Raw genomic sequence first — 9,423 nt, forward strand, 5'->3', positions numbered from 1 at the left:
CAGATTTCCATTATGAGTAGTATGGTAGCCTAGAGAGGATAGAAGTACTTAGGATGTATGAATGAATTGTAAGTTTAAAATTGAAATAAGATAGAAATAGAGAGGGAGGAAAACCATAACATATTTTACAGTTAAGAGAAGAAAAAGGGTGGATGGAGGGAGGTGGGTGGGAGATGGGCTAAGTGGGCAATGGGTGTTAAAGATGGCACTTGTTGGGTGTTATACGTATGTGATGAAACCCTAAATTCTACTCCTGAAACCAATACTACACTATATGTTAACTAATTTGAATTTAAATAAAATTTTAAAAACTGATTTATATAGTGGGTATAAACTATGAAACAAAAAAAACAATAGAAACAAAGTCTGGAAATGTAAATTCCAGTGAGCCTTTTAAGACCTCTCTAACTGAAATAACTTTAAAACAGAGAAAAAATACATTAATGACTAACATTATATATTTAAAATGTGCAGGTTGAACAGCATTTGGACTTGGAATGAAACAATAAGAGGTTACATTCATGGATAACCAACAAGATAAGGCTGTTGTTGCCTCAGCCAATGGAGAAAACACTCTGATTAATGGGGTCAAAGAAAATGGTAAGAGAATTTAATTATAGTATATACTATTTCTCCTAGTAGTCCTTTGTTATTACTGTAGATTTTTAGTATCCACAAAACGGACACTTGGAGCAGGTTAAGTCTAGGGTGCCTCTGAGATTGATATTAATCCTAAATTTTATTCCACCAAATTTCTAACTGGGATACAAGGGTCTGTAAGGGCTATCCAATCCAGACACTTTGCTCTTGCAAATCATCTCTGTCAGATGAATACTTGAGTTCCTCAGAATTCATAGTGAATTAGAAATATGCTCTGATGTGTGGCTTGGAACATCTAGATACAGAGGAGCTTCCAGAATAGAAGTCTGAATGATTGGACTAAGCTTTATAGCTTAAAACCACAACTATCCCACCTGATCATTTTCCCACCCTGAAAACCTTGACTTTCCAATTAATCAAGCAGTCCAATTATCTCCTTATTCCGAGGAGAACTCTGTCTAAAGAAAAAGCTTACTCTAAAGAAATACTATTTTTCAGAGTCCATAGTCTCTCATGGTCAACAGTCTGAGGGGTTTGAAGTGGAGGGGGGGTGGGAGGTTGGGGTACCAGGTGGTGGGTATTATAGAGGGCACAGCTTGCATGGAGCACTGGGTGTGGTGAAAAAATAATGAATAATGTTTTTCTGAAAATAAATAAATTGGGGAAAAAATTTAAAAAAAAAATAAAAATGGAGAGTTAAAAATAAAAAAAATTAAAAAAATAAAAAAAAAGAAATACTATTTTTCACTTGGGTGAATGTTCAATATAAAATCAGGGTTATTCTTTAACTTTGTAGTTTTTAGTTATAAAGCCAGAGAAGTTGAGCCTTAGCTTATATAAGATCAAGCTTATATAAGCTGATCAAGGGAAACTGACCAAAGGAAAGAGAGTTCATGAGTGTGGTCTAATACTGTCATTTCTTTACCTTTTCTCCAGATTCAGAGGACCAGGATGTGACAATAAAATCATTGGCAGCTCTAGAAGCAACTGCACCAATCCAGCCTATACCAGTGGTTCAAAAAGAGACCCTGATGTATCCCAGGTGTCTCCTGCCTCCGCCTTCTAAGAAACCTTGTATGCAGAACCCTCCATCTCCTTTGGGGCTAATTGAAGCACCTGAGCATGCTGCTAATAGTGCTTCTGTAAATGCCATTTCCCTTACATCTGGTGTTGCAAAAAGCCTGCATACATGGTCACTGCCCAATGAGTGTGAGAAAGCTCCATTTGCCATAATGGAGCCTGCAGGCATGTCAGCTCTGAATGGGGACTGCCTCATGCAGCCAAGCCGGACTTGTTTGGGCTGCTTCATGGAATCCAAGGATGCAGTAGATCCTGAGCCTGGGATCAGTCTGAAAGTTGGTGATCTAAATAAGGATTATGAAACCTGTGCAGTTTCTGATATAGGGATTCAGTGTATTAATGCTGGAGAAAACATGAAATATGGAGAGCAGCTGCTCTCAGACCAGCTCCTAGGCTTTCCTCTGCACAAATCAAGGTCAGGAGAAAAACGGGAAGCTGAGAAGTCTGACATCGACTTGGAGGATCCAGCTCAGAAAAGTTATTATGAGGCATTACTATTAGACAAGTGTAATACGGAAGAGGCTTTGCTGGCAAATTCCAATCAAGATTGGGGTTACTTTGAGACTTTCATTAGTGAGAGTAAGATTGAACTACTTGACCTCTGTTCCAAAAATGAGCTGTCTGTCAACTTATTCTCTGAAGAAGATGTGGATAACTACATGTTCGATGATGATGAGTCAACGCTGGGCAGTGATGTCTGTTCCTTGAAAATTCGATATGAGTCCTTCCAAGACAATGTTAGAGACAAGACCACCCTTCTAATGCAGGAGGATGCCCAATTCAACTTTTTTCCCAGTGTCTTTACTACCTGTCCTAAGCGAGAGTCTAAGAGTGGGGTCCTGAAGCAGAACAGTGATCTTTCCCAGTTCAAGGTCCCTGATGTGAATATCATCTGGGGGGAGGAGGATAAAAACTTGGACAAGAAGAAAGGCAAAGAAGAGGGACAGGAAGACAAGGGTATGGGGAAAAAGGATGAAAAGGATAATGGAGAAAAATCTGCCTTAAATAAACCATGCAGTGGGACTGAAGTAGGGCAATTTAAGAATCCAAAGCACAGCCATCTTGCCAATTCCTTGGAGGCATCAGGAAATTTCAGTGATGACAGTTCCTTCATTGAGGTCTCTTATGATGCCATGGGGGAGATCAAGGACTGTAGCCGCTATATGGCTCGGGACACTAATTCTGGCAGCACCTCCTCCCAGCAGAACTATGGGCTGCGAGCCAAGAGAAAAGTCAGGTACAGTGAAGATTATCTATATGATGTTGACTCACTAGAAGGTGAAAAAGTAAATGAGAGGAAGGAATGGCTGCCAGGTGGTTCCAAAGAGGAAGATGATGATGAATGGTGTCCCAAAAAGAGAAGAAAAGTAACCCGTAAGGAGCCTCCTGTTATTATCAAATATATCATCATCAATCGCTTTAAAGGTGAGAAAAATATGCTGGTGAAGTTGGGTAGGGTAGATTCCAGTGAGACAACAGTTAATTTAAGTGAGAATCAGCTCAATAAATATGCCAAGCTGGCCCCCTTGAAGGGCTTCTGGCAGAAGAAGAAAAAACAAAGAAACAGCAACACCGACTCCAACAAGATACCCTTATGCCAAAAGCAAAACTTTGAAACAGGTAGCTTTGAGGTGTCATTCCTGCCACCTGCTCGCAAACGAAAATCTAAACTTGGCAATAGGCACAGGATTCAAAGAATCCCATCTGTGGAAACTTCAGCAAGTGGTAAGCAGATTTCATTCTGTAGTGATCAGAGGCAAGGTAGTACTCGTAAAGAAGATGGAGGCCTGAAAGGTACAGTGAAGTCAGCACCTTTAACTGTCCCCAGCTGCGCAAGTGGATCACATTTAAATGATGTGACAGGCCCTGACTCAGTGAAAGTCAAAGCCCAAGATGCAGGATTTAAGGGACCAGAGAGGAAAGTGCTTAACAAAATCAAATTTAAAAGTGAAGCCAGGTTAAAATCCAAGAAAATCAAAGCTGGACAAGAAAACAAGCCAATTGTTCAAATCAGCCCTCTTTTGGAAGATCAACCCTCTACAGCTGATTTAAAGAATGAAGATATTCCTGGGACCTCAAACAGTTCTCATCTATCTGAATTTCATGAGGCAAAGGTTGTTAAGAATTCTACTTTCTTACCAACCACCTGCTCTTCTGAAATGCCTTTATCATCTGCTAATGTTGCCACCAATATACCTGTTATCCCTGGAGGTTATCTGCAGACATTGTTAGATGCTTCTGATTTGTCAAATAATACTGGTATGTCATACTTTGCTCACCATTCTCCAGAGCGACATGAAGGCAGCCTCACTCAAACAGAAAAATCTTTTGTGCCTCTCCAGCCTGCCCAGGACTGTGTGCTTTCCTCACCCTCTGAGTCTGAGCTGCAACAATCATCCCAAAACTTCAAAATAGAATCAAGCAACTATGGAAATATGTGGCCCAACAAGCCTACTTCTGGCCCCCAGGAATTCGTGGCTGAAGTCTCAAGAGAGATAGCTCCAACCCAATCTAATGAATTTGGAGTCTCCCAAGTAGTCTCCATGGAAAATAGCCTCACAGCTACAACATACAATCGAATCTGCCTCAATAGTGGTGGCAGTAATTGCAACAAGGTCCTGTATGCCTCTGTGCAAGACACCCAACTTTCATCTGATGACTCTTATCAATTATGTCACTTTAGTAATGGAGAGATATGCTTTCCTTTCCAGCAGGGCCCAGCCAATATGGATGATGACCGGCTCTTTAGCTTTGATTCAATGGCCCCACTCTCTGTCAACTCAAGCAATTATTGCTCCTTAAGCTTGAAATCCTGTGAAAAAGATGGTGATGATGATATTACTGATGACTTCCTGGCCCACTGCAGCCCCAAGCTGGTGATCCAGCAGAGCACTGATGAGATAACACCATTAAAGGAGTCCACTGACCTCCTGGATATCTCCAACTTCACTCCTGACAAATTCCGCCACTCATCTCTCTCAGAGATGTCTCCACCTGATACCCCAAGTCTTTCACCTCAAATTACCAGATGTGAGAGTATCAAAACACTAGGAACACTGAAGGGGTTCCAAGAGGGTGTCCCAGGACCATTGAGCAATATGGAGAAAATCAAGTGGGACTGCAGTACCCTTTCACGGCAGGTCCAAGTGGATGATGGATTTACTTTAAATAACCATCAGTTTCAGTTCCATATGTTCAATGATGAGGATTCTGTCAGCTTGCTCCAAAAAACTCCTTGCCTATCAACACTTAATGATCCATCTGGTCAAATGAGTACTAACAACAAAGTGTCAAAAGCAAGAAAGAAAAGTTCACCCAATAAGAGTGGGGTTATGAACCAGAGCTCTTCTCAGAAAAACACCAGGAAAAAATCTCTCAAAGCCAACAACAAAGGGATTGAAAAGCCACCTGGCAAAACTTCCCGCCAGACCCCTAAATCAACAAAGAAAGGGAAATATATGGCTGCAATCAATGGAGAGAAAATGCAAATTGGCATTGGCCGTGGGGGAGGCCAAATCAACAACATATCTTCCACAGGGAAGACATTGGCCGAATGTATCCAACATGGTAGCCCTGTGGCCTCCATGAAGATGCCAAGTCAAAAAGGACTTTCTGGAGATTGGACTTTGGGGAAAGAGAGTAGCCCTGTCTGGAGTGACCTGAACATGGGAACCAACACCAATAACCTCCTTGATGATGATCAACGGGAATTTCAGGAGCCTTCCTATATCTTGTCCAACATTGCCTCTGGTATGGCAGATGTACAGAGATTCATGATGGCCTCCATAGAGCCCCTTTGGGAACCCATGGAGCACCATGGAGACCCCAACATATTTTACTCCCCAGAGTCTAATAGCCTAAAATTAAAAACCCTCAAAATATTGGCTGGGACACCACAGGAATCTAAGAAAAAGGTCAACAGTGGGTCGCCAGGAGCCATTAAGAATCACAGGTCCATCAAGGGTGTGAGTAAAAGCAATGGGAAATCAGCGATAGGTGATCCTGGTCGTGCAAACATGCATGGTTATGAGGACTCTCGCTCTGCCTTCTTTGATAAAAAGTATAATAACCCGAGCACTTTAGGCAATAATGGACCAACACACAAAAAATTATATCGTCACAAATCCAGCTCCAAGGCCCTGAGAGATGAGAAGTGTAAGGGAAAGTGCATGGAGCGAGAACAGGTCCACAAGGATGAGGCTGGGACAGCTTCTTTTGAAAAACTGAGGTAATACTGCACCAGAATGGCTGAGATGGTGTACCCTTAGCTTTCCTACTACCTGCTAAGCCCACAGTCCCTCATTTTTTCCTTCTTGAAAGCAAAAGTTTGCATGAAAGAAACTGTCCCATTCCCTTCTTTTTCAAATTAAAAAGAAAAAAAGTGCATGAAAATCCCTATACCTTTAAGCCACCCCCAAAATTGGGCAATTTTGTTGTGGCTTAGCTAGGGATAAACTCGAACAAGGCTACTTTTTCTGCGATTCAGCATTAGTTTTTACTAATTGAGAAAATAGAACTAAAATATGCTCTTGAATGATTTTGGGAAGGGAAGGGCTTTGCAGGAAAAAACATTTTGAACAACAGAATCAAAAAGTTATATAGACAAAAGGGCAAGATCATTTAAGCAAAAAGAGCATAATGTGGAAAACAAAACCTCATCGTGTGGCTATTAGGAGTGCTTTCTAGTGCCCCCATATCTATATCTCTTTCTGCATCATACAGCATTTAGTATGATGTAAACAAATTTAGGTTGTATGATCCCTTTTGGGGACATACACTAAAGCTAACTAAGGTGGCATAAATTGTTTGGTTTTTCTGCAGGGATTCCGACTACAATCTCCTAAAAGCAGAAACAGCATTTTGGGTTTTACCTGTGTTTGAAGAAGAAACTCACATTTTCCAGAAAGACATTTGATGTTTGTGTTTTATTTCTTTCAAAATATGCCTTGTGGTATGTATGTTGACATGTAAGTGCTTAAAGAAAAGAATTTTGAAGTGTGGGAATAAGTCTTTGGAAGCAAACTTTAATCTAATGTTCTATGTAAAAGACTTCAAAAGTCATACAGTTGCACAAGTAGTTTATGCACTATTTACCCAAGGAAGAAAAGGAAAACATTGTGCCAAACTACAAACAAGTGACTGTATTGTATATATTTTTACTTCTATAGCAACATTTGGTTGTGAGTATTTGGGGATCTTGTCCCTGTTGATTTATTAGAAACATTCCAGTGATTCTTGCTATTAACCACCCCCACTTATGTGGATAGCACCTATAGATCACAGTGGAAAATTATGTTGTGTTACACAATTTACCAAAACTTAAAGGATACTGTTTGAAATGTGCCAAATTTCCTTACCTCATCTCACAGATTCACCCCACAGTTTAAAGCTCCTTAATGGAGATATATATATATATATATATATATATATATACACACACACACACACACACACACACACACACACACATTATTTTGAAATTTTAAACTCTGCTGTCCTGTGTGGAAACATAAACAATTAAATAAGGCACAATAAAGTTTTGTTTGTTCCATTGTCTAACAGTTCAATTGTTGAGAAAGTCTGGAAGTCACAACAGCTAAGTCCATCAGGGACCTACTATATGCATTTACAGAACCTTTTACAAGGAAGCAAAACAGCTGCTTTAAAGTTTGTTTTCTAAAAGCAAAATCTGTAGCTGAAAATTATTTAAAGTGCAAAGTTATATTGCTGATACTTTATATCTCAGTTTTATATATTTTATAATAGTCTGGGATAAATTATAAAATAGCTATAAAATCAACACTAATGACAAATGAAGTACATAGATTGCTTTTATTTAAGTAGTTTCATAAATGTTTTGTCAAAAGTGCATTCATATCATGGCTTTATTGTTCTTTCAATGTTTAATCTTGCAATGCCAATGTCACTTAAAAAAATGTTAAGGCATCTCAGTTCAACTCCTATGAGTTATGTACACATATTAGCTAAGCTGAACAATTTGTGGTAACAACTAATCAGGGCCATACATACTTAGTCTGAGGATGACTAGTATTTGATGCCAAACACTAAACTTAAATTGCAATTTTATATACATTTTTGAAATCACATTTTTATTCTGCCCTTCCCCCTTTTGTCTTTAAAGTTCACAGCTTCAACACTGCTAGTGTTGCTTTTTCTTCCCCTTTATTCACCACTTGACTTCTAACATTTGATCTATTTTCCTTGCACAGTTGAAGGCCTGTGTGTCTGATGACTGATGCATTATGGCACAGATGAGATAATGGATGTAAAAGCGCTTTGTAGATCATAAAGTGCTATACAGATATAGGGGATTAATATTTTTAATGTTGTTGGTTGTTGTCGTTGTTACTCTTACTATTCTTACTAATACTGTTACTAACCTATTAACTTGTGAATATATAGGCTGTGGGTGGGAGGGTGGAGAATAAGTGGGTGGGGGAAAGGGAGATTTTAAAAAAAAAGGAAGATGTTTCAAAAGGAAAAATTTAAGCAAAATATAAACCTACCTAGTCATTGCCACCTAAATATATTCACAAACAGAAAAGCAACATTTGAAAGTAGTCAGAGAGAAATGGAAGGAAGCCTGTCACATATATAAGTACATACACTTCCCAGTCCATGATTCCTTTCACCAGCCTGCTCTACTACTTATAACTAGGTAGTAAAATGAACAAGCCTGTGTTCTTGGTGGTGTGATTGTGTGTGTCTGTGGGAATGAGTGGGTGAGGAGCATTTTGTGAGGTTGCTTCAGGCCTATTCCTAGGCTTTGATGCTTGTGTGTGGTGAGTCTTTGAAAATTACTTAATGGAAAGGCACGAGATGAAACATGTCTCCTACTCTACAGCTGCCATCCAGAATGGAAAACAATCAGACTGGAACATTTTCTTCTATTTCTCCACTCTGATAGCTAGCTGTTTATGCTTAATGCTATGCCTGGTTCTTAGGAACTAGATTTTGTTTTATTTTTGTTTTTATTTTGTTTGTTTATTCAGTTTTGCAGCTACTTTAGGTTTGGAATCACCAACTCTACCTGTATTATGATCCCCAAGACTCCAGACCTCAAAGTCACTTACAGGAATGGAGTGCTCTCTATGTAATCAAAAGGTGGCAATTAAAGAAATAAAGAAAATGTTCCATGGATACAATGTGCTTTATAAAAAATTATGGGAGAAGTTGTCCCAGTTTTTCTCAGTTCAGCTTTGGAAAATGGGGTGGGGGTGGGGTAGAAGGACAACCTGAAACTTTCAGAAACAGTTTCCTTGTCAGAACTTGCTAGCACAAGTCCTTTGGAATGGATACTTTCAGTTGCTCCTATGGAGCCCATTAGGGACCAGTTCTAGGGCATGGTTCATCCCTTTCTCCAAAGAGAATTGACATGTTAAAGTACCAGTTTTAATGGCCTACTACAGTGCATTATATGTTTTTTACATATGTGTCAGTGACTTGTAATCAATCGCTTTCTACTAAAACATAACAAGAAACTAAATTTGATTAATGAATAATAGGACAATGCAGAAGATGATTATTCTCTTAATTTCACTTAATATCCTCTCAGTACGTTGTGTTCTGAGTGTTTTAGTTTTTAGGATTTTTTGGTCCTGTCACTGCTCATATTTTTTTTTCTTCCTGTCACAACATAGTAGGCCTGGCTTTTTGGAGACCCCTTATTCAACCATCTGCCTTAGTGGAGTGAGGACCACTGATACAAAAATAGTGTTTTGC

At 39.3% G+C, this 9,423-nt stretch overlaps 1 protein-coding gene across 1 annotated transcript; it reads left to right on the plus strand.

The window, feature by feature from the left end:
• The first annotated feature begins 479 nt into the window (after positions 1-479).
• Positions 480-7,101, plus strand: NEXMIF (neurite extension and migration factor). The gene is made up of 3 exons (XM_044235626.1): positions 480-600; positions 1,537-5,908; positions 6,502-7,101. Exons 1-3 carry the CDS (start codon positions 522-524, stop codon positions 6,593-6,595), a joined length of 4,545 nt encoding a protein of 1,514 aa, XP_044091561.1. The 5' UTR covers positions 480-521; the 3' UTR covers positions 6,596-7,101.
• Positions 7,102-9,423: the final 2,322 nt, after the last annotated feature.

Source organism: Neovison vison, chromosome X (assembly GCF_020171115.1).
Source record: "Neovison vison isolate M4711 chromosome X, ASM_NN_V1, whole genome shotgun sequence".
NCBI classification, from domain to species: domain Eukaryota; kingdom Metazoa; phylum Chordata; class Mammalia; order Carnivora; family Mustelidae; genus Neogale; species Neogale vison.

Coding starts and splice junctions, on each gene's coding strand:
- NEXMIF (XM_044235626.1), top strand. CDS start 522: ATGGATAACCAACAAGATAAGGCTGTTGTTGCCTCAGCCAATGGAGAA. Junction 601..1,536: donor TAATGGGGTCAAAGAAAATG/GTAAGAGAATTT, acceptor CCTTTTCTCCAG/ATTCAGAGGACCAGGATGTG. Junction 5,909..6,501: donor GCTTCTTTTGAAAAACTGAG/GTAATACTGCAC, acceptor GTTTTTCTGCAG/GGATTCCGACTACAATCTCC.